General features: G+C 47.6%; 2 protein-coding genes and 1 long non-coding RNA gene across 25 annotated transcripts in view; 2 read left to right on the plus strand and 1 right to left on the minus strand.

Moving 5' to 3' along the window:
• LRRC23 (leucine rich repeat containing 23) lies at positions 1-23,206 on the plus strand. 22 transcript variants are annotated; one of them, XM_070620600.1, is made up of 10 exons: positions 2,563-2,745; positions 2,877-2,954; positions 9,324-9,522; positions 17,731-17,877; positions 17,963-18,072; positions 18,518-18,771; positions 19,431-19,561; positions 20,219-20,355; positions 21,956-22,262; positions 22,865-23,206. In XM_070620600.1, exons 4-9 carry the CDS (start codon positions 17,752-17,754, stop codon positions 22,233-22,235), a joined length of 1,038 nt encoding a protein of 345 aa, XP_070476701.1. In that variant the 5' UTR covers positions 2,563-2,745; positions 2,877-2,954; positions 9,324-9,522; positions 17,731-17,751; the 3' UTR covers positions 22,236-22,262; positions 22,865-23,206. The 22 variants fall into 22 exon arrangements, 16 of the variants coding, with proteins under 16 accessions (XP_070476697.1, XP_070476692.1, XP_070476693.1 ...); XR_011540301.1 differs by lacking the exons at positions 2,563-2,745; positions 2,877-2,954 and adding an exon at positions 14-198 and having other exon boundaries at positions 21,956-22,334; XR_011540302.1 differs by lacking the exons at positions 2,563-2,745; positions 2,877-2,954 and adding an exon at positions 5,848-6,653 and having other exon boundaries at positions 21,956-22,334.
• On the minus strand, positions 5,137-6,047 carry LOC139083513 (uncharacterized). The gene is made up of 2 exons (XR_011540304.1): positions 5,768-6,047; positions 5,137-5,399 (listed from the first exon to the last, which is right to left on the minus strand). It is a non-coding gene; the product is annotated as an uncharacterized lncRNA (long non-coding RNA).
• The window catches only part of ENO2 (enolase 2), an 8,203-nt gene continuing 6,787 nt past the window's right edge, over positions 23,182-24,597 (plus strand). The window contains exon 1 of one of the 2 annotated variants that reach the window (XM_070620588.1): positions 23,182-23,633. In XM_070620588.1, the coding sequence (XP_070476689.1) occupies positions 23,469-23,633 (165 nt within the window). In that variant the 5' untranslated portion in view covers positions 23,182-23,468. Of the gene's footprint in view, positions 23,634-24,033; positions 24,291-24,597 lie in introns of those variants that run through there. The other variant, XM_070620586.1, reaches the window with a different exon arrangement.

The following is a 24,597-nucleotide window of genomic DNA, read 5'->3' on the forward strand; positions in this document are numbered from 1 at the left end:
AGTCTCCGCCCCAGGTAGCGCCCGGCCCCGAGCCACGCCGCCATAGAGACCCCTCCTGGGCAGCTAACCTCTGGTCACCGCCCCACCCGAGGAGGCTCTCCCTGGCGGTTAACCCTTCTCCGGCCGCCCCAGAGTCCGCACCGGGGCAGTCCAGGCTCAGAATTAACCCTTTGATGGTATCATCGCTTTGGGATCCCTGTAAGTCTGTTCTCCATCGTCAAGACCTTTGAGCAGCCTGGGCAACCAACTCCTGAGCCCCTAGAGATAAGGGCCATGGGGTCCAGGAGGGGCTTCCATTGTGTTGACATCTGTTGGCTTCCCAGGCCGGCAGGTCGCCTGCATGTCCCTGTGATTCTGGGTCGCTGTTTCTGGGCTGGTCTCTTTCTGGCCCAGTTTCGAGTCAGTCTCTTGTATCTCTGAGGTTCCGAACTCTGGGCTCTGAGCCTAGGTGTCGTAGGTCTCTGTGTTCTAGTCTTCATCCTGGATGTCAATCCATTCCTGAGCTGTGGTCTCATTGGGCAGTGCAGTGGTTAAGACCTTGGTTGTGAGTGAAGCTAGCCACTAATTAGCTGTGTGACCTTGGGGAGGTTGCCAAACTTCTCTAAACCTGTTTTCCCATATGTAAAATGGGAATAATGATGGTACTTACCTCATTGGGTTGTTGTGGAGTTGAAATAATTCGGGTAAAGCACTTAGCATGGAGCCTGGTACATAGTACACACTCACAAAGCATAGCTATTATTGTGTACCTAACATTTACTAAGTGCCCACTCTATAGAGAGGTGATATGATATAGTGGTGAAGGATGCAAGCTGTGGGGCCAGGCTGACTGGATCTGAATACCTGAAGTCCAGTATGCACGTGACCATGGGCAAATTACTGAAGCTCCCCATGCCTGTTTCTTCCTCTGTAAAACGGAGATGCTATTGGTATCTACTGCATAGGGTGTAGTGAGGATTCCGTGAGGTTATATATATGTAAAGCACTTAGATGGTTTGTGGTTCAAATTTAATCATTTGTGTTAAGCACTGAAGATTAAGTATTGAATCCTCAAAGAGGTTACAAGAACATTTATAAAACAGTTTATCACGTAGTAGATGAAATTATGGAGATATAAAGAAGGTATTATGGGAGTAAAAAGGATGGGACTTCTAATCGGGGATCAAGCAGTTAGGAAAGAACAGTGTCCTGGAGGAGATGACACTGGGCTGAATCTTAAAGAATGACTAGGAAGTGGTTGGCTTGAGAAGTGGTTCTGCAGCATGGGGGTTGGGTTCGGGTTGCTGCATGTGGAAGGCAGTCCAGACAAAGGGGTCAGCATGAACAAAGCCAGAAGCAGTAGGTGGGTTGGGGAAGTTCAAAGACTTCAGGTTGCTGCAGCAGGAAAGGAAGCAGGAGAGACAAGCCTAGAGCAGTCAGTGCCAGATTAGGAGGACTTGCAGGCCAGTTAAGGAATGCATGTATCCTGTAGGACAGGCCAGTAATGGGGAGCCACATACATAAAAGCAGGAGAGGAACATGGTCAGATACTCATTTTAGAAAAAACACCCTGGCAGCCATGTAGAGGAGGTTTCGAGGGAAATAGGACTGGAAGCAAGGAGACCAGTTCCAGCAGCCCAGGTGACAAATGCAAGAGCCTGAAACGGGGCAGTAGAAATAAGGATGAAAAGAATTCAAGAAACACTGATGGAACTGTGAGATTTCGTGACTGATTAGATGCTGAGGCAGTGAAAGGAAAGAGAATAAGGGAGGTTTCTACCCTGGAAGACTTTGTTGGAAGGTGGGGCCACTAATGAAGATGGAGATGACAGAAGGAAGGGCAATTGGGGGCAGGGCAGGATGGTCGGAGAGAGAGATGATGAGTTCATCTTAGGACATGTTTTTCGAGGTACCTGAGCAACAACCAGATGGAATCATCCAGAACACACTTGAAAACAGCAGGTCTGGAGCGGAAGCCAGAGGCCTGGGCTGGAGATAGAAATTTGGGAGGTGTGTCAGCCTGTAGTCAGGAGTTGAGCTATGAGAATCAATGAGGGGACCTGGAGAGTGTGTGTAGAATGAGGATACAGTGCAGCAGAAAATTCAAATTCGGTTACTCAGACAAAACTTTTTTTGTCATCAGCAACTTTGGTGAGAGAGCACTTGTGGGTTGTGGGAGGTGGGAGTCCAGGCTGAACTGGTGCTTTCTGTGTGTCAGCCACTGTGCTACAAGCTTCATATTTTTCGGGAATAGAGAGGTGGAGAGGTAAGGCGACAACTATGTCTCATACTCAAAATTACCCTTGAAAATCCCTTCTTCTCCACTCTATTAGGTACAGCATATATTAGTTTTGTGTAAAATACAGTATGTGGCAGTATATATACAATGACGTACAGAATAAAATTTTATCATATTTTAGTTAAAGAGAAAGAAGAAAGTATATTAAAAAGATGTTAACCTGAACACTTGTCATCCACCCAGCCCGGACAGTCTTGCCAGTGTGACAACAAAAATAATGACATTATGACTGTGAATAGTGGCCTATGATGAATCTTAGTGCAGGACCTGTGTGGTAACCAAGTGGATGAGGCTTAGGGGACAGAGAGCAAGCATAAGCCATGGCCAACTCTAGTTCGGCTTGAGAAGCTGACCGCACCTGCTCAGCTGTAGCTTGTTTAAAACGTGGTATTCACAAATTGTTGCCACTGAATCTTGAACTGCTCAAACGTTTGTTGATGGGAGCTGAAATGTTCATAATGCTACAAGTAATTTTAACTTTTTACTTTTTAATTGAGATTAACATATATAAAGTATATTAATCTTAAATTGCTCAACGAGTTTTACATATTACAAAAATATTTACGTATTTTTACACATGCTGTGTGACCACCACCAGAAAAGATCAAGATTAAGAACATTTCCAGCATCCCAGAAGGCTCCTTCTTGCCCTTTCCCTGACACTACACCTCTCAAGGTAATTCCTATTTGACCCTATCAGTATAGATTAGCTTTGCCTCTCCTTCAATTTCATATAAATGAAACCATATAGTATATATTCTTTTGTGTCTGACATTTTTCTCAACATTATGTCTGTGAGAGTCATCCATGTTGTTGCATGAAATAGTAGCTCATTATTTTCATTGTTTTACAGTGTTCCATTGTATGGATATACTACAATTTATCCCTTCTACTGTTGATGGACATTTGAGTTGTTTCCAGTTTTTAGCTATTATAGAGAAGGCAGTACTCTCTTGTACAGTATTGTACAAGTCTTTCAGTGGACCTAGGCACTCATTTTTCTTGGGTACATACTTATGTGCAGAATTGCTGGGTTATAAGGAATTACAATGCATAGATTTAACCACATGTAATTTTCAGGTTTCTATCCATAGAGGAATTTATTCAGAAGTTAAATCATTTAGGTATTTTGCAGCATGGAACACTTCAACATATTTATGAAGATTTGAACTGGTCTTCTCTTCCTGTTCATCATATCATTGTCTTCTGGGGATGATTTTTATCAGTTCCTTGAGCTTTTTATTAGTATTTCTCTGTGGCTCTCAAGAAGTTCTTAAGTTTCTTCCACAAAGCTGATATGATCCACTTGCTAGGCCACTTGAACAGTGAGTTTCACTTCTTTGTCAATACAAGATCCTTAAAATCATAAACATATTCTTCCAAACATGCATGGACTGTTTTAGGCTTGATTGTTTCCATGCCTGTTTAATATAAATGATGCAACTGGCAATACTGAAGAATTTCCAGCTCATTACCACATTAAGATCAGGGTCAGCATTAATGGCTCTGGGAGTCAAAAGAGGACTCTCAGCCTCATGTACATGGCTTTGAAACAGCAAATCATGCTTGGATCAGCAGAGTGAAGGATAGGGGTGATGTTGGGGGGAGGAAGACTTCGATGTCTTCATGAGCACGCTCATGAAGTGTGTGGTACTTCAGAGTGGTACTGCTGTCTGTGATCAGCAACACTAAAGCCAAGGCCTTTCTCTTTGAGATCCTACTTGACTTCTAGAATGTAGAACTGTAAACCCAAGTCAGGAAAGGTGCTGCAGTCACCCAGGACTTTGTACTTGATTGTTAGAGTTCAAGCAGATTTTTTTAGGGCACTGGGATTTGTATCCCTGTAGAATACATCTGGCTTTATTAAACACAGAACTACACTGCCACCACGAGAGAAGGAGAGAGAGGTGGTCACGAGGTCATCAGTTGCTTTCAAACCAGGGCCTTTTGTTTCTAGTTTGGAAATATAAAAGCAGTTGGGCCTTTTCCCCCCCGAAGACACAAGCCTCATTATATTCTGGTAGATAGCCCTTTGGCCAATAATTCTTTTTAGTAGCTCTGAGTGGGTTCTGCTGCCTATTCCTCCACAAATTGCCTCACCAACAGTTTGCACATTTTTGAGGTTGAAGTGGTTTCTAAAACTGTTATGCCATCCCTGGCTGGTTTTGAAATCCTTCCATTCAAAGGCTGCCTTCTCTGGCAGGAGGTTTGAACTGTGACTTGAGACCAAGAGCTTTTCATTTTCCTTTTTTGCCATGTATTGCTGTTGTTAGGCACATATTTCTGGTTCATTTCTGCCAGTTATAAGTTTAGTGCCCTTTCAGCCTTCATTAAAGATTTACCACAGGTACTTTGCTGTCAGTGTAGCAATTATAGCAGGACTTGGTGACCTGGCTTCACAAATTCGTTGAATCTTGACTGCACATGTGGATTTCTTGAGGTCATATTTATGTCCTCATTGGAGCTGGACATGACACCCCTCCAGACGTAAGCTGGTTTTTCTTCCAGCATGGCAAGGGATTGCTGTTTCTTTGGTTGGGTGCCAAATGAAATGGTTGGATTGCCTTCAGATGGGTCATATTATATGGAAAAGAGGCATCTTAAAACACTCCAATCTACTTTAAAAAGCAAAACACTAGAATTGCAGTCAGCCTCACAAAATACACACTGAGAGGCCCAGAACTGGGCCAAGAGAGCATCCCATCTCACACTCGTGTGGAATGGTGGGTGGCGACCTTCTGCCCTATTTAACCTGAGCATGGTCCCATTCATGTTAAGTGTCTGTTACTGGATACAAACATAGGTTCTTTACCAGACACACAAGAGGGGCCAAATAAAACTGGAACACCAGGCTAATGGAAAGGAAAAAGTTTTTATTTCTGGTGATGTCAGCCGGAAGATGAGAGTGAGCCCTCAAATTCGTCTCCTCTCCCGGCAAGATGGGAGGCAGGGGGTTTTAAAGGTTGTGAGGAATGTGGCAGCTTGCAGGGAGGGGGAGCCTGTGGCCTTGCTGGTTGGCACCTTCCCACCAGCCTGCGTTCGGCCTTGTGAGGCTGCTGGCAGGGAGGAGGATGGCGGAATAAGGGAATCCACAGGCGGCTGTCCTTGGTTGTCTGCCTCCCTGTTGGATGGTGGAGTACAGTGTCAGGAAGCCAGGGAGTAAGCAGGGAAAGGGGATGGGTGCCTTTGGCTTTAACCCCATATATGCGGTGTTTATGTAGGGAACTGCTATCAGGGCCGGTATCAAGTCTATGATGAAACTCCGTCGTCTTTCATTTAATCCTCATTTTTACAGATTCATAAACTGAGATTTGGAAAGGTGAAACCACTTGCCCAAAACTCAAAGCTGGTAAGAGGCAGCATCGGCCCTCAAAACCTAAAAGCCACTCGGCACCAGCCAGGGCGGGGACAAAATGGCGACTGCAGACAGAACGAAAAGCTGAGCGAGACGCGCGGCGCATGCCGCCGCCGCCCGGGGCCGTTACGTACCCGCGGCAGGGCCCGCGGGGGCGGGGCGCCGACTCACGAGGGCGGTGGCACGTGCGCGCTCACGTGAGCGGGCGCGCGGCGGGGCTGGCGGCGGCCAGGGGCTCGCGCGCCTCCCGGCGGCCTGGCGGCCGGCTGGCTCCCGGAGTGTCTTCCCCGGCTGCTCCACCCGCCAGCGGCGACCGAGGCAGGAGCCCGCAACCCGGACCCGCCCCTGCACCGCAGCTCTCGGCTCGCCAGCCTCCGGCCGGCGCTGGCGTTCGCGTCTCGAACGTTCTGTGCCGCAACAAAGGCCCCAGGGCGGAAGCGAGGGCCTGAAGCTGAAAAAAGCCCACCCTGGGAGGGCGCCGGCGCTCGGGACCTCTACGCCGGCTGCTGAGCGGAGTGGAAGGGACTGGTGCTTCTGCAAATCTTGTGGAGGCTTACACCCCGAGTTTGATTACGTTTCCTCCATCACTCAGAAAATTTTCCTTCCTTCCCCATCTCTCTCGCCTTCTTCCCACTATCAGGGTAGTGATGTTTAGGGACCCTCTAAAGCAGGGAATCTTTTCATTCCCCCGGAGGAGGGAGGCGGGAACTGGGAGACAGCCAGGTTATGTTAGAAACTGCAGTATAAAGGAGCACGCCTAGTACCATGACCACTCTCTCTCGAACCCTGCCAGCCTCGCCCAGATTAGTCAGTCATCAAAAGTCTTCACTTGCCAAATCCAATACGCTTTTGTTCATCCTTGCTGATTTTTAAAACACTGGCGCAACTTTTTCTAGTTTTCCTTCCACCTTTATATCCTTCAGGGCTTCTACTTTCTTGTAGTGAATCTTGACTGTGGCTATCTCCCTGGCTTGTCCTTTGTTCACCCCTCATCAGTGATCCTCAAAGTGGGGGGTCTAGGTAAGGGCATTTTTCTTTTTTGTTGGAAGATTAGCCCTGAGCTAACATCTGCCGCCAATCCTCTTTTTGCTACAGAAGACTGGCCCTGAGCTACTATCCATGCCCATCTTTTACTTTATATGTGGGACGCCTCCCACAACGTGGCTTAATAAGTAGTGTGTAGGTCCTGGGGGGTTGGGGGGCGGGTATCCCAACCTTGGAACCCTGTGCTGCCAAAGCAGAACTTGCAAACTTAACCGCTGGGCCACCACCTGGGCCGGCCCCAGGGCATTTTATCTATAAGAGCAAATCCAGACTGGGGGAAGGTGTCCTGATTACTTTTAAAAACCACATTTAGTATTCATTCAGAAAGTATTTATTGAGCAATTACTATGTGGCATGCACTGTGCCAGGCAGTAGGAGGCAGATTGAAACTCAAGGTCTGTTGGAGCTGGAAGAAGCCAAAATAGAAGTCCTTGAGGAAGTCTAGAAGGGAAGAAACTTGATGATCCACAAATCCATATGCAAAGACAAATTGTGTTTACGGCTACAAGGAAAACGGGAACTGTAAGAGGGGATCCTATTTAGATGAGAGGTCAGGAAAGGCCTTTCTGAGGAGGTCCCATTTAAGCTGAGGCCTAGAGGATAGGCAGGAGTTAGAGTTCTGCACAGAAAAAAAGAGTGGAGTCATGCGCGCATAACTACTTCGGCCAACGGTGGACTGCACGTATGACAGTGGTCCCAAAAGATGAGTACCATATAGCGTAGGTGTGTAGTTGGCTATACCATCTAGGTTTGTGTAAGCACACTCTATGATGTTTGCACAACCACAAAACTGCCTAGGGACACGTTTCTCAGAACTAGCCTCCTCGTTAAGTGACACGTGCCTGTAGAAGTGAAAGCCCCGAAGAAGGAGAGAGCTTGGTGGTAGGAGGAACTGAAAAGAAGGCTGCGTGGCTCCAGCCCACTAGCAAAGGTCACATCAGACCTCGCTGGGCTTTGCTTAGAGGCCGTGGTGATGAGTAAGCATTTTATCCTAAGATCAGTGGGAAAAGCCTGAGGGGGTCTAAATAGAGGGTTCTCTCTACGGTTGAAAAAACTTACCATGGCTGCTTCATGGAAGATGGCTGGATGAGAGAAAGAGTGGAATCAGGAAGACTACTTAGGAGGTTCCAGAGAGCGATGATAGTAGTTTGGGCCACAGAGGAGTCACAGAAGAAAGAGAGAAGTAGATAGATTCAAGATATATTTGGAGGTAGAACAGATCACATATGGTGATAGATTCATGGGGGGCCAGTGAGAAAAACGTGTCACTGAGGGAGAAAAAATGACAAGGAGAACCGGGGCTTCTGGTTTGAACATGTGAATGGTGATATAGGGAGCACTAAGGCAAAGCAGGGTTAGGGGAAAAGATACAGAATTTGGTTTTGGATATGTTAAGTGGGAGATGTCCATGAGCCATATAAACAGAGAAATAGGAGGTTAGCTGTATAAGCCTGGGAGTGAGAAAAGAGTTCTCGGTTGGAAATAGAAATTTGGGACCCATGGGATATGCACTGCTGTGCTGGAGCTGGCTCCTGCAGACTTGGGAGAGCTGATTGTTAATTTTTCATGAATTCTGTGAGCCGGTTGTTAAACACAGCCATTACTGAAAATAAAATTGTATAACATAATTTAAATAAATTAAAAACAAAGGTTAAAAAGTACTCCAAACTCATCACCTTGTAATTATTTTATTACATTTTTGTATTAGTTTGCTAGGACTGCCATAACAAAATACTAGGTAGTTTGAACAACAGAAATTTATTTTCTCACAATTCTAGAGGCAAGAAGTCCAAGAGCAAGGTGACAGTAGGTTTGGTTTCTTCTGAGGCCTCTGTCCTTAGCTTGCAGATGGCTGCCTTCTTATTGTGTCCTCAGACAGGTCTTTTTCTCTGTGCACATGCACCGTTGTGTACAAATTTCCTCTTCTTATACTCACATGAGTCAGATTGGTTTCAGGCCCACCCTAATGGCCTTGTTTTAACTTTATCTCTTTAAAGGCTCTATCTCCAAATATAGTCACATTCTGAGGTACTGGGGGTTAGGGCTTTAAAATATGAGTTTGGCAGGGGACACAGTTTAGCCCATACAATTTTACCATTATCTATGCTCACGAAGGTATTTACTTCTACTGTATCTATGTGGTGGAAACACCACATTATGAGTTACTCTCTTGAAATCAGCTAAGGTGGGAGTAGTTACACCAGAGAAATCAGCAAATGCTAAAAGTTAGGGCTTTTTGTTCTCCCTGAAGAGCTTGTGTTACCAACACATCACAGATGCAGATGTTCCTTAGTCATTAGAGTAGAATTTGAATGTGAAATATGGGAAACACACGTACACACACACACACACACACACACACACACACATCCTTTTATTGAAGTGCTGCAAACTATGGCTGGTAGAGCTACAAAGGAAGTCTTCTGAGTGTCAATGATTTGCAAGGAGAGGTGTAGCAAGATGCTTTCCATTGAGTCACAGAAACTCTGACCAAATGATATTAAAGGAAATTTCATAAGGACATTTATTTGTTCACATAAAAATAAATCCAGGGATAACTGGGGCTTCTGGAAAAGAAGGTTCTTGCTCTTATGAGAAAGCAGCAGGAAGGAACTCTCTTGGCTGAATGCGAATGGTTTCACTTAGGTCCCCTGATTGTTACCTGCAACCATCACATGACAATGGGAAGACTCAGCCATAGGAGAAGCCGCTACTGCAGACTGCAGTCCTGGAAGACATTGTGGAGCCGAAAGATCAGCCAGCCTTGAGGCTCAGCTCTAGCTCCCTGTCTCCAGTGGTCTACTGGACATCTCCATGTGGATGGTCCACTACCATTGCAATCTCTGTAAGTCCCAAAGAAATTGAGCATCTTTTGCAGTTTTAAGTTCAAACTTCTCTCTTCCTTTCAGTGCCAATGCTGTTTTCCCAGGAGCCCTAGATTCAGCCAAACCTTGGATATATTCCTCTTCCTTATACTCTATGTGCATTCAATTTCTGAGTATTGTTGAACTTTCCTCTCCATCCCACCTCCTTACTCCAGGCCCTTATCATCCTCAGCTTCCTAATCTTTCTGCTTCAAGATTCTTCCACCTTCAGTGAATCATACACAGTATAGATATATGTATGTATATGTCTATCCACTTCTCTCTATCCAATAGATAGACTGTCTATTCTTAGAACTAATAAGGTAGCAGGATACATGACATATATCGAAATATCAATAGTTATGACAGTGTGGTACTAGAGCAGAAGTAGCCAGGTATATATAAATCAATGGAAAATAATGAAAAAAATATGATAAAGATGACATTTCAAATCAGTAGGGAAGGATGGGATGAATCAAGAAACGGTATTGAGGAAAGTGGCTCCCCTTTTGGCAAAATGTTAGATCCCTACCTCACACTATACACAAAAATTATTCCAGATGAATTAAAAACTAAAAAATTTTTTTTAATTCTTTTTTTTTTTTGAGGAAGATTAACCCTGAGTTAACTACTGCCAGTCCTCCTCTTTTTTTGCTGAAGAAGACTGGCCCTGAGCTAAGATCCGTGCCCATCTTCCTCTACTTTACATGTGGGATGCCTACCACAGCATGGCTTTTGCCAAGCAGTGCCATGTCCGCACCTGGGATCCAAACTGGCGAACCCTGGGCCCCCGAGAAGCGGAGCAAGCGCACTTAACTGCTATGCCACCAGGCCGGCCCCTAAAAAAAATTTTAAATACTAGAAGAATATACAACAGAATATTTTCATAACCTTAGGGGTGAGAAAGGCTTTCTAAACTAGACATAATTCAAAGCCTTATGGAAGAGACTCACAGTTTGGACTACATGCAAGTGTCAAATTTCTTTAAGTTGACACTTTATGAACAAAGTGAAAAGAGAAACTAGGAAAATATTTTCAGGGTGTATAAAAGACAAAAAGTTAATGTATCTATGTGGTGATTTTAAAATATGCCCATTGGGGCTGGCCTGGTGGTGCAGTGGTTAAGTTCGCACGTTCCACATCTCAGCAGTGTGGACATGGCATTGCTTGGCACGCCATGCTGTGGTAGGCGTCCCACATAAGAGTAGAGGAAGATGGGCACGGATGTTAGCTCAGGGCCAGGCTTCCTCAGCAAAAAGAGGAGGACTGGCAGTAGTTAGCTCAGGGCTAATCTTCCTCAAAAAAAAAAAGAAAAAAGAAAAAAAAGTGCCCATAGGGGCTGGCCCGGTGGCGCAGCGGTTAAGTTCCCACATTCTGCTTCTGCGGCCCGGGGTTCACTGGTTCAGATCCCGGGTGCGGACATGGCACCACTTGTCAAGCCATGCTGTGGTAGGCGTCCCACATATAGAGGAAGATGGGCACAGATGTTAGCTCAGGGCCAGTCTTCTGTAGCAAAAAGAGGAGGATTGGCAGCAGTTAGCTCAGGGCTAATCTTCCTCAAAAAAAAAAAGAAAATCTGGAGGTAGGCAGTTCAGGGTTGGCACACAGCTTCATGATATTTTCAGTATTAAAGGCTGCTCTCCACTTTTGTTCTGGCATCTTAGCATGTGGCTTACTTATATTCTCTGGGTCATCTTCCGGTCCCATGTCATTGCTGGAACTCCAGCCATCACAGTTCTGTTTTAGACAGGAAGTAAGTGGAAGAGGAGGAGGAAAAAGGGACTTTCTAGAAGTTTCACCCAATGACTTTCACTAATATGTCACTGACCTATCAGCAGTGGAGGTTGAGAAATATTTTTTAGCTGGGCACAAGCTACCTCAATAATATAAAAGTTCTGTTAGTTACCTCAATAATGAGAAGACAAACAACCCAATTAAAAAATAAGCAAAGAGTCTGAATAGATAGTTCTCCTAAGAAGATATACAAATGGCCAATGAACACATAAAAAGATGCTCACCATCTTTAGCCATCAGGGAAATACAATCAAAACCACAATGAAATACCACTTCACATCCACTAGGATGGCTATAATCAAAAACACAGATGAGAATAAATGTTTGCCAGGATGTGGAGAAATTAGAACCCTCAAACACTGTTAGTGGAAATGTAACATGGTACAGCAACTTTGGAAAACAGTTTGGCAGTTTCTCAAAAAGTGAAATAGTTACCATAAGACCCAGCAATTCCACTCCTTACAGTTTCACTTGTAAGGAAAAAATTGCCAATAAATTAAGTTGAAATACCTGAGGTTAGGTTCTATTTGTAATAAATTTTTCAAGTGAAAATAGTTTCCTTCTGGGGATTTGCTTATATTTTCTTTCAGGCTCCCTAGCAAAGTGCCTGTTACACATTAGGAACTCAATATATACAGTTGAATAAATGAATGACTGTATTAATACTGTAAATATTTTAGAATGAAATCTCCATGTGGCAAAGAATCACATCCTCCTTTGGAATCCATTCATTACAACACAGAATCCTATATTTTGATACTAAGAGTATTGTTTTATTTATTTATTTATTTATTTATTTATTTATTTGAGGAAGATTAGCCCTGAGCTAACTGCTGCCAATCCTCCTCTTTTTGCTGAGGAAGACTGGCCCTGAGCTAACATCCGTGCCCATCTTCCTCTACTTTATATGTGGGACGCCTGCCACAGCATGGCTTTTGCCAAGCAGTGCCATGTCTGCACCCAGGATCCGAATCGGCGAACCCCGCGCTGCCGAGAAGCAGAATGTGCTAACTTAACCGCTGTGCCACCAGGCCGGCCCCTAGAGTATTATTTTTATATTTATACTCATTGCATATATAACCAAGAGAAAGGAAAACACACAGCCACACAAAAATTTGTACATGAATGTTCATAGCAGCATTATTCATAATAGACAAAAATGGGAACAACCCAAATGTCCATCAACTGATGAATGAAGAAATAAAATAAAATGTGGTATAAACCACACAACAGAATGTTGTTCAGCAATTAAAAGGGGTGAAGTATTGATACATGCTACAACATGGATGAACCTTGAAAACGCAATGCTAAGTGAAAGATGCCAGTCACAAAAGACAACATGGTGCGTGATTTCATTTATATAAAATGTACAAAATAAGCAAATCTATAGAGACACAAAGTAGATTAGTGGTTGCCAGGGGCAGGGGTGGAGGGGGGGATTGGGATGTGATGGTTAAGGGGTACAGGGTTTCTTTTTAGGGTAAGGAAAATGTTCTAAAATTGATTGTGGTGATGGGTGCACAATTCTGAGTACGAAAAGCCATTGAACTGTACATTTTAAATGGGTGGATTTTATGGTATGTGAACTATATGTTAATAAAACTGTTTAAAAACAGTTGTGTTAGTAAGGAAGAAGGGAAGAATGAATATTAGGTAGGCAACTGGCAGTCTCTGCCAGTTAACATCCAAATCATAAAGAGCTTCTACGAATCAATGAAAAAAAATGACACGGCAGAAACGTGAAAAAAGTTAGGAAAAGGCATTTGGTAAAATAAATTCAAACACATGGATATATAAAAAGAAACAATCTCACAAACAATCAAAAAATGCACGTTAGGGTCCGGCCCTGTGGCATAGTGGTTAAGTTCGGCACGCTCTGCTTCGGCGGCCCAGGTTGGCGGGTTCTGATCCCAGGTGCAGACCTACACCACTCATCAGCCATACTGTGGTGGCAACCCACAAAGTAGAGGAGGACTAGCACAGATGTTAGCTCAGGGCTAATCTTCCTCAGAAAAGAAAATTTAAAATAATAATGACCAATCCATTTTTCAACCTATTAAGATTAGCAAAGTTAGGTACATACCCTTTGAACCAGAAACTGCACCTCCTAAGAATGTATCTCACAGAACCATTTTACTCAAAGTGTGGTCTGTGGACCAGAGCATTGGCATCAGTTGAGGGGTCAGAATCTACTTCTTTTTTCCCCTCCCCAAAGCCCCAGTACATAGTTGTATATTCTAGTTGTGGGTCCTTCTAGTTCTTCTCATTTTTTTTTTTGGAGGAAGATTAGCCCTTAGCTAACCTTTGCTACCAATCCTCCTCTTTTTTTTGCTGAGGAAGACTGGCCCTGAGCTAACATCTGTGCCGATCTTCCTCTACTTTATATGTGAGACACTTGCCACAGCATAGTTTGCCAAGCAGTGCATAGGTCTGCACCCAGGGTCCGAACCAGTGAACCCCAGGCCACCGAAGTAGAATGTGCAAACTTAACCCCTGCACCACTGGGCTGGCTCCCTTCTAGTTTTTCTTTGTGAGTCATCGCCACAGCATGGCTACTGACAGATGAGTGGTGTAGTTCCATGCCCAGGAACCAAACCCGGGCCACAGAAGCAGAGCACAAAGAACTTTAACCACTAGGCCATCAGGGCTGGCTCAGAATCTACATTTTAATGAGATCCTCAGGCAATTGCTATGCACATTAAAATTTGAGAAGTACTGCTACATGTATAAGTACACATGCAGCAGAGTAAAGATTTATCTATGAGGATTTTTATGGAGCATTGTTTATAATGTTGACAATTTTTTTTTTGAGGAAGATTAGCCCTGAGCTAATTACTGCCAATCCTCCCTCTTTTTGCTGAGAAGACTGGCCCTGAGCTAACATCCACGCCCATCTTCCTCTACTTTATACGTGGGATGCCTGCCACAGCATGGCTTTTGCCAAGCTGTGCCATGTCCACACCCGGGATCTGAACCGGCGAACCCCGGGCCGCCAAAGCGGAACGTGCGCATTTTAACCACTGTGCCACAGGCCAGCCCTGGCAATTTTTTTAAAAAGTTAATATCCATCAATAGGGAAGAGTTAAAAAATTACCATATATCCATATAATGGAAGACTAGACAACTATTGAAAAGAGGTAGATTTATGTTTAGTGATATGAAAGATGTCCAAGACATATTATTAAGTGAAAATAATCCAGTTGATGAACAGTATGTATGATTGATACTATTTCTCTTTTTTAAAAATTTATGTCTTTATTAATAAATGAGAGTGGTGCTGAGGGAGATCATGGACTTTTATGTTCCTCTATATACATCTATTATTTGCATTTTTAGTTTAACTAAATATTATTTTTATAATCAAAGGAGATTCTATCTAGACCAGCCACTGGGGAAAGGATGTCATCAAAGAGGACATGAAGTATCTAGCTCTCATTACATGGTGTAGGTTCCGTCCTTGTCAATGAAACACAAAATAAAACCTCCACTGGCTCCTCACAGCTTTCAGGATGAAGTCCAGATTCCTTAGTGTGGTCCAGCCCTGTCTGCTGCTCCTCCCTCATCCCCCTGAGCGCAGCACTGTTCCAGCCAGCAGAACCACCTGCCGGCCTCACACAGGCACTGAGCTCTTTCCCCTCCAGGCCTTACCAAAGGTGGTGCTTCTGTCTGGAATCTCTGCCCTCAAGATATGATATCATGTACTGTCAAATTATCCCCTGGCACTTAGTAAAAGCTCTGTAAGTATTAGGTATCATTGTTATAATATCTGTCTCATTATATGGAATTACTTGTTTACTTTGTCACTGGACTGTAAGCCCCCTGAAGGGACTGTGTTTAATGTCCTTGAGTGCCCAGCACATACAGCCTGGCACAGAGTAAGTGCTTAACAAAAGTAAGCTAACTGATACCTCCCTAATCTTTATGTCACATCTTTTCTTCCCACCTAATGTGTTCTTTCTTCTGGGCCAAGGAAAACCACGTTCTTTCTCTTGACTACATCAAACTACGTGGGTTTTTCCTTTCTCTGCATTCCAACAATACAACTACTCTCATTTGCATAGCACTTCTAGCCCTTCCGAGTGCTTTCATACATACCTTTTTTTTTTTTTTTTGAGGAAGATTAGCCCTGAGCTAACTACAGCCAATCCTCCTCTTTTTGCTGAGGAAGACTGGCCCTGAGCTAACATCCATGCCCATCTTCCTTTACTTTATACATGGGATGCCTACCACAGTATGGCTTTTGCCAAGCGGTGCCATGTCCGCACCAGGGATCCGAACCATACACACCCTTTCTTATTCCTCACAACAACCCAGTACTGAAGCAAGGGATGGAGAGGGGCAGGGACATTTACTGAGGGTCAACTAAGTGCAAGGTAATTTACCCACATTGTCTCTTTTAACCTTCTAACAATCCTTTGAGGTGGACATTTCTAACCCCATTTCACAAGCTGTGAAAATTAAACCTTGTAAAATTATATAACCTGCTGAGGCACACACAGCTGTTCAATGGTAGAGTGGGTTTTGAACTTGGTGTCTCTAACCTGGCGTCTGCTAGTTCCATGACATCAAGTGAACAGATTTGTCTATTAACTATATTACCCAAGCTGGACAGGGCAGGAGGTATTTCCTGATTTCCGGCCCACATCTTCCATCAGACCACTTTGCATATTATAGACAGCCTGTAATGCACCATTTAGCAATTACTTGATATCTTGCCTTGTTGGCTAAATTGTTTTATTTGTATTAGATTCTACAAGATTGGTAATATCCCCCTTTCCCCAGGCAGGAATTGTGTCATAAATATTAACCTCCCTGAGCCTTAGTTTCCTCTTCTTTCAAATATCTGTCTCACAGGACAGGTGTGGAGATTAAATATTCCTTGTAAAGGCGTCTCACACAATGTCTGGCACAAACTCTCCAGAAATGTTTGTTGCATCTCAACCTTTCTCTTTTTTGTTTCCTTCAACAAGTCACACAGGCCTGAGTGTCCGGGTGTGGCTGTATCCGTTCTTGTTGATTATTTGTATAACACTGTTGGATGAGGACTATTTTGGTAGACACAGGTTGGATTTTCTCCCTTACTATCCCCTAAAGGTTTGATCAAACTAGTCGAGGGTGTGAGGAGTGAAATGCTCCTAAACTGGGTTTAGCCATCTTTACAGCGCTTTAGCAGAGATTAGACTCATACTCGATCCCTGTCAGTTGGTATAGTTAAGCCTATTTTACAGACGACAGGGTGAAGCTTGGGTAAATTGGTAGTAACCCGCAGATCTGCTAAGACTCCAACCCAGGTCTCAAGATTCTCTGGGCCTGGGCTCCTTCCACTCCGTCAAGCCACCTGCCAAAGGTCTACCTGAAAATAACTAAAGGGTGGGACCTGGGTGGTGGTGGAACCAGACCACTTACCTTGGTATTTCTTGCTCCTCTTTCCCCCTTTTTGCTTCAGGGGATGAGTTTCTTTTAAATTCACAATACTTTTGCATTGAGGATGTCCGGTCCAATTAAGGTCTCGAGTGACGTAATGGCTAGCCCCACCTCCTCTCTCTGCACCCTTCTAAGCCCCGCCCATTATTCTGTGCCGTCTGCCAATTATTGAGTCTCATCCGGGTTCTTGGAATCAGGAAATTGAGCTCGTAACCAGGCAACTGCTGACCCACTGGCCCCGGGGCGGATTTTCAGTTCAGTTATTCGCCGCCCTTCTCTCAACGGTTGCCACTGCGGAAGCCAAGTGCCCCGCCCACCCCCTCGGTTGCCATAACAGCAGTACGCAACGCCTCCTCACCCCTTGCGGCTCTTTCAAAACAATCTCCCTCTCCAGGCCAAGACCCTCTCCGAAACCGCTTCTAGTGGAGCAGAACCAGGGTCTGCGCCCCTGTGCGAAGGATTGGGTGGGAGGGTTGGAGACCGTGTCAGGCTGGTGTCCCAGAGGAGATGGGAAATGGGGCTAAGCAGGGTGGGAGAGTTAGAAGAAACGAGGGGAGCAGGGGTTAAGGACGGAAGGGGAGTGGAGGGGAAGGATCAGTAGGAGAGATTTGAGGAGAAGGTGGTTTAAAGAAGAGGTGAGAAGAACTGGGGAGAGAAGAGTCTAGAAAGCAGGGAGACCACCGAGCTGCTGGAGGAGAGTTGGAGCCACCACTGTGAAGAGCAGGAAAGGTGTCAGGAGTCTGGGAAGGCATCCTGAAGAGACAGGGGTCCTTGGTGGGAAGTATGAAGAGGTTGGGAGTCAAAAAGAGATGTTCACGGCAAGGAGGAAAGAAGCATAGTTAGGAAGAGGTCAGGGGTGATGGGGGGATGGGAGGGGCACCCGGTCAACCGAGGTGAGGGAGCCGAGGGTTGGAAGACGCTGAGGAGACCCTTCTTTCTCAGGACAAGGACCTTGCTTGATCTGATTCCAGAGCCCTCAGCAGGGAAGAAAGATGTCAGATGAAGATGATCTGGAAGACTTTGAACCAGACCCGGATGATCTGGAAAAGGAAGATGATGAGAAGGAGACAGAGGAGTGGGAGGACTACAGGAAGGAGGGGGAAGAACTCCCTGAGGAAGTGAGCACATGGGAACAGAGGGGTCCTAGGGCTAAGGGATGGGGATGGGCTGGAAAGGGATGCCTGATCACACTTCCTCCTGCAGTGGATGCCCAGCCCCCTCACGGAGGACATGATGAAGGAAGGGCTTTCTCTGCTCTGTAAGACAGGCAGTGGACTGGCTCATGCTTATGTCAAGCTGGAGCTTAAAGAGAGGTGCGTTTATGGGGGACCAGAAGAGGACTGAGGATCTAGGGCCCAATCTCCTTTTTCACTCTCATTCCTGGGTGTTTTGGCTGAGAGTTTGGATCTCTTTCCTCCTGGACCAGTGAGGAGGGAAGGATAGAATTTACTTTTCAGGAGCCCTGTGACTCGCTATGTCACAGCTGGCCTGGGAACTGGAGACTGTGAGGGTATGTGGGGGGATACCTGCTGGACTCCCACTCTTGTCCTTCAGGGTATTGGTTCTCAGTCATCCACAGACACAAGGTCCCTGTCCATTGCTAAGAACCCACCTACCTCTCTTCCCCCTCCTCACCCTGCCCATCTGTCACCTATTCTTCTCCCCACTATAAGTCATCTCCATATTGCCCCTGATTTAGCACCTCTACCCATCCTTGCTGGATTCTTAACCCTAACCCTGGCCTCTGCCACCTCCTAGAGATCTGACAGACATCTACTTGCTGCGTTCCTACATCCATCTGCGCTATGTGGATGTTTCTGAGAACCACCTGACAGACTTGTACCCACTCAATTACCTCACACACCTGCTCTGGCTCAAGGCTGATGGCAACCGGCTGCGGAGCGCCCAGCTGAACGAGCTGCCCTACCTGCAGATTGCCAGTTTTGCCCATAACCAGATCACTGACACTGAGGGCATCTCTCATCCTCGTCTGGGCAGCCTGGATCTCAAAGGTGGGGCCTTAGGATGGCTACACAAGATTCTTTCCTTCCTAGCCTGGGGCCAACAGAAGTGCGCAGTGTGATCTTTGGCTGTGCCACATAGCAATCTGCATTCATTCATTCACTCATTCAGACAGACACTCATTATAACTCATTATGACAGTTCTATGTGCTGGAGATAGAATAGTGAACAAAACAAAGAAAATCCCTATTCTCGTGTAGCTTACATTCTAGTTGGGGGAGACAGACAGTTATCAATGAAGACAATAAATAAGTCAATTTATGTAGTATATTAAAAGGAGATATATGCTCTGGAAAAAATAGATCAAGGTAAAGGGAGTGAGGGGGCACAGTGGGCAATTTCAAACAGGTTGGTCAGGACAAGCATCACTGAGAAGCTGACGTTTGAGCAAAGACTTGATGGAGGAGTGAGAGGTAGCCATGTGGATTGCTGGGCACTCTTCATTCACTCCTCAAAGGCTTAGGTGCACAGGTCCATCAGGCCCTTGACTACCAGACCACTTGCCCCAGGGCCCTGGAAGCGTTAATCTGGAGCTGTCCCTCCTCATACCCACATAGCATTAAAGGGAGAGGATGATGCCAAAGTCCAGGCTGTAGTGCTGAACGTTCAGAGTGGCCCTTTGAGCTCTTGACACCCTCCTGCTCCTCAGGAAACCGCATCCGCATGGTGACAGGTCTGGACCCCCAAAAGCTGATCAGCCTGCATACACTGGAGCTTCGGGGGAACCTGTTGGACAGCACCCTGGGAATCAACCTTCCTAAGCTGAAGAACCTCTTCCTGGTAACTCACAGGGCCAGAGGGTGGTTGTTGCAGGAAAGAGGGCACTGTCCTGGGGCCAGGATGCCTGGCTTCTAGTAGCTCAGCTACTAACTCCATCATCATAGTGATAGTTGGTATCACTTGTTGAGCCCTACCTGGTGCCAGGTGCTGTGGGGATGCAGAGTTAAAACAGATAAGGTGCTTACCACCTAGCAGGGCTAATATATAAGGCGTGGATAACGCAGAGACGATTTACTTTGATACAGATAGCAGCATAGTGTGCCATAACTGAGGTACAGACCTCAGGCTGAGGAGGCCACTTAAATGTTTGGCCTTTTAGACTCCTGAGCTGCTTCATTCCAGAATGGTGCTGAAGCCATTTCTCCTCAGTGGAGCAGTGGGGGCTCTTGGACCTGGGGGTGGGTCGAAGCATCTCCTCCCTAATTAGAGGTGGCTTCAGGGGGATGAGAGGTAGGGGTTACTGCTGACCACTCTCTGGCCTGGCAGCCTCTCCTGGACTTCTTTACTCTCTACACCAATCTCCACCCACCTCACTCCCCTCCTGCACCCCTCCCTCCCTCCTTAGATTTCCTCTTTTGCTGCATCTCTTTCTGACTTCTCTTCCTTCCCTACCCCTGCTCCCCTTTCCCAATCTATCGACTGTATCCTGGAGTCTAGGCCCAGAACTTGCTGAAGAAGGTGGAAGGCTTGGAGAACCTTAGCAATCTCACTACCTTGCATCTTCGAGACAACCAGATTGAAACTCTGAGTGGCTTCTCCAAGGAAATGAAGTCACTGCAGTACCTCAACCTGAGGTATGTATCTCCTCCAGGCCCCACCTTGCTCCTACCCTGGCCAGGAGCAGCTTTTGACCCTGTGTTCCCCCCTGGCCCCGATCCCCCACTCCTAGCCCACTGCCAGATTCTCACCTCATCTTCCATCCTGATCCTTCCCCTTCCTTTCCTTTACATTCAGTCCTAATTGCAACACTGAGACCTTTATAGCCTGAGACCCCTGAATCCTTATTTGTGCACTGCACAGTTATGGAGGATGTGCTATGTGCCAGGCCTTGTGCTGGGTTTCGGGAACATCTAAAGGAATCAGCGATGGTCCCTGTTCTCAAGGGACTCTCAGTCTGGCTCCAACTCTCTTTTCTTGGCCTTATCCCATATGTTTCCACTGCCCTTCTCCATCTCCTGGACCCCAATTCCCCTTCCCATTTCCTGCCTCTCTTGTCCTGAGCCCCACCTGTAAGGGATGATATAAAACACTTACTGATATAAAACACAAGATGTGCTCAGATTTGAGAGAGAAGAGTATTTGAAAGAAAATCTCTAGATAGAAAGGCACTGGGGATCACGGGAAATTTTCCTTCAGCATCTCTTGCTGGCTGGAGGATTTTATGTGTGTTTCTTTAAGCAAAAATGTAAAGAAGCTGCCTTCTTAGTCAACAAGGCCAAATCCTCTAGGCTGCCAATGGGAAGAGAATCTCCAAGTAGGGACAGGGGCACCTTGAAGCCCCACTTCCTGCCCTGACTCCTGGAGCAATCTCTTGCTGATGAGCTCTGCCACATTGGTCTGGTAGGGTGAGGAGTGAGGGTGCTATTTTCCTGTTAGTGGTCTAGACAGGAAGATAGACCCTCCTCAGTGGCTGTTAACTGGGGTTGTTTAGAAGTAAGTATAGAGGGGAGGGGTTGTCTCGATGACCGGGACGTGGCTCTGGGACCAAAGATGCTAACTTTCCTTCAATGTACAGGACGGTCCAGCACAAAGCGCATGTAGCACTCCCAGTGAGAAACACTGTGTGAGGTTCAACACCTCCACTGAGATAATGCTGAAAGATTTAAACCTGGTTTCATAAAGGCATGAGGCAAGAACATGAAAATAAACAGAGTGCTGTACAGGGAGGCACATTAGGAAATGAACCTTGTTCTTCAGGCAGGGAAACCCCAATCCATCCCAAGCTCCAGGTTCCTTCCTGTGGGGAGCACCAACATAGCACCCTCCTCCATGACCTTAGATCCCAGTTCCTTCTCCACTGGCCTGGGGCCTCCTGTCTAACCTTGGATTAGGTGTGATTGACACAGAAGGCTGTCCCTGCAAGGGAGATTTACCCCCTTCTCCCCAACTACAACAGGGTTGTGACCTAGCTTTGCTGCTCCAAAAGGATGAATACGATACGTTACAGAATAGACTGTGGCACTCAGGGATTCCATGAAGAGCAGAAGCAGGAAGGAGTAGGGCTGGACAGCACCTCTGCAGCAAATCTGGCAATGCTTGGCAGGCCAGTCCACAGAGGCAGTGTTTCCAGGGAAACCGGAGCCCAGTGGGAGATTCCCCCAGAGGCCTCATACCTGGCAGCTGGGTTCCAAAGCCCATTATTCCCCAGTGAGTCCCTCCTGTCCGCACCTGCAGGGGCAACATGGTGACTGACCTGGGGGAGCTAGCCAAGCTTCGGGACCTGCCCAAGCTTCGAGCCTTGGTGCTGCTGGACAACCCATGTACAGATGAGAACGACTACCGCCAGGAGGCCCTGGTGCAGATGGCACACCTCGAACGCCTGGACAAGGACTTCTTCGAGGAGGAGGAGCGGGCTGAGGCCGATGAGATCCGTCAGAGGATGAAGGAGGAGCAGGATCAGGAGCAGGAGGCTGAGCCCGAGCATGACTTGGAATTGGACCAACCATCGACCTAGCAGCGGTTCTTCTAGCCTTCAAGGATAGTAAGGAAGCTGGCAGGAAGAGGAGGCCAAGGGCCTGGCCTATAGGGGAAAGAGAAGTTGCTATAGGAGGAGGTGGGTGAGGAAAGGATAAGGCAAAGAGAAGCCTTGGAGAGACCGGGGTTAGGAGTCAGGGAGTGTCTCAGGGTGGGGAGAATGAACTGGAAGGGCCAGGGAGGAGTTGAGAAAAGGCTTAGGAAATACATCAGGAGGCCAGAAGAATACGTGAAAAGAACTGGGGTGGCAGGCAGAGATGCTGCTGTGGGGTAGGCAGCCACACGTGACATGGAGTGAAGATCAGCTGGAAAGGACAGGTCTGGGGCCTGGTGGGGGACAGAGGAGGGAGCTTGGTGGTGGTGTATGAGGAATGCAGCTGGGCCCAGGAGAGAAGGGAGGAGAGGAAGATCCTGCACTAAAAATCTGAAGCTAAAAATAATAGGACTCAGGGGTCAGGGGAAGAAAGGAGGGCAGGGCGAGGCAGAAGGAGACTGAGGAGACGAGTCGAGTCCTAGGATGTGTGGCAGCTGGGTACTTCCGATGGGGGCAGAGGCAGCAGTGGGAAAGCAGTAGGGCCCCGGAACTTAACTTCCGTCCTCTTTCTCCAGGAAATTAAAAAGACACTGGCCCCAAGAACTGAGAAGGCTCCCAGTCAGGAGGGCTGCCACATTCCTAGAGGATACCTTCTCTTGCTCCAGCCCTGGGAATTCATCACAGCCTGCAGCCCAGGCTCTGTGAAGGGCACCTGGGCAGTGGTGCCCTGAGCAGCGGTGCGGGTGGGCCCAGAGCCTAGGCAGGGGCAGCCCTCCGGCAGGTAGGGGTGCGAGCTAGGCCTGGAGGGGCTGAGGGGATGCTTGTAGAGTTGGCTGCAGAGGCGCTGCGGAGGCAGGCTGGGGTGTTAGGAACAATTCCATGTTTCAATAAAGAGACATTTTGCTACTCGTGTCTGACCGGGTTTGTGAGACTGAGTTTGTCATATGGGCATCACTGGATGATCACCGGTGTGAGGCTGCGCCTCTGACTTTCGAGGGGGTCAGGGCGTGGTATGAGCGCGCGTGGGCTCTGGGGGGGGTCAGGTCCTGGGTGGCCCCCAGCCCCTCCCCCATCGCTCTCCCCTGAGCCCTCCCCCATCCCACTCCCGTCGGTCCCCCACCCGCGCTCCTACGTGCGCCTCCGCCGGCGGCTCCTGACTCATCGGGGGCTCCGGGTCACATGCGCCCGCCTGGCCCTATCGGCGCCTCCCCCCGCCCGCCCCCCGCCCGCCGCCCGCCGCCCGCCGCCCGGGAGCCGCAGCCGCCGCCGCCGCCGCTGCCACTCCTGCTCTCTCTGCGCCGCCGCCGCTACTGCCACCGCCACCGGCTGAGTCGCAGCCCCGAGGTGAACCCCCGACCAGACCCCTGCGCCCCTCCGGCCCCCTCCCCTCCGCCGCGGTCCTCGTCCCTTTCCCCTGGCCTGTGCGCATCTCTCGCCCAGTGGCGCTGCGCACCTGCTCCGTCCCCTGGGCACCCTTCTTCCCTGGCCTTCTCGGATCGCTCCTCTCGGTTTCAGGCTGTCGCCCCCTCCTCATTTGGGCGCCGGGCCTCTCTGCACCTGTTTCTCTCTAACTGCGTCTTTCTCCACCTTTAACCTGCCCCACTCCCCATGCCCCTCTCCGCCTCCAGTTCTGTCGCTGTTGAGTTTGGGGTCTCCCCGGGCTGTGCATTTTTATCCTGGCACGTCCGTTGGCTTTGCATCTGGGGAAATATCTTCTCTCACCCTACCTCAGCATCCCCAGACTTCCTCTAGACGACTCTCTCTTCCACTCCTCCCCCACCTCGCCCCTCTCCTTTTACACTGCTTCTCTCCGTGCTAGGGGGAGGGATGGGAGGAGGGGAGAATTTGTCTAGGGGCAGCGGGGAGAACGAGCCCAGCATTGCCTCTGCCCCGGGTCTCTCCTCCTCCTCCCTCCCCCCTGCAACCCCAGGGACTGCCGGCCTTCCGCAGGACCCTCTCTCCAGACTTCTCTACTGTACCTCTCTCGGGAAGAGGAAGGATGTAGGTTTGGGAAAGAGACTAGGGGCTGAGGTGTTAAGGGGTTGGGATGGGGGCTCTGGAGGAGAGCCCCAGCTGCCCGGACGACCCATCTTCGTCTCGGCTCCAAGAAGAAATGCAAGCCTGGAAGCCATTCTGCTCTGAAGAGATCTGGGGGAACCCCACCAGCCGGCTGGCTGCCGAAGCTGCTGAGGGGACGAGGGAACCACTGCCGCGCCCCTCCGCTCCTCACTGCGGTGTCCTCCTATCTCGTCGTTTGATCTTACCCCGCCCCCCACTGCAGTGACCTCCCCTTCCTCACTGCATTGAC

This window comes from Equus przewalskii, chromosome 5 (assembly GCF_037783145.1).
Source record: "Equus przewalskii isolate Varuska chromosome 5, EquPr2, whole genome shotgun sequence".
Lineage (NCBI taxonomy): Eukaryota > Metazoa > Chordata > Mammalia > Perissodactyla > Equidae > Equus > Equus przewalskii.

Excerpts from the sequence above, each read along its gene's own strand:
- LRRC23 (XM_070620591.1), top strand. The coding sequence starts at position 17,752 with ATGTCAGATGAAGATGATCTGGAAGACTTTGAACCAGACCCGGATGAT. Across the intron at positions 18,073-18,517 it reads AAGCTGGAGCTTAAAGAGAG|AGATCTGACAGACATCTACT; the intron begins GTGCGTTTATGG and ends GCCACCTCCTAG. Across the intron at positions 19,562-20,218 it reads AGCTGAAGAACCTCTTCCTG|GCCCAGAACTTGCTGAAGAA; the intron begins GTAACTCACAGG and ends CCTGGAGTCTAG.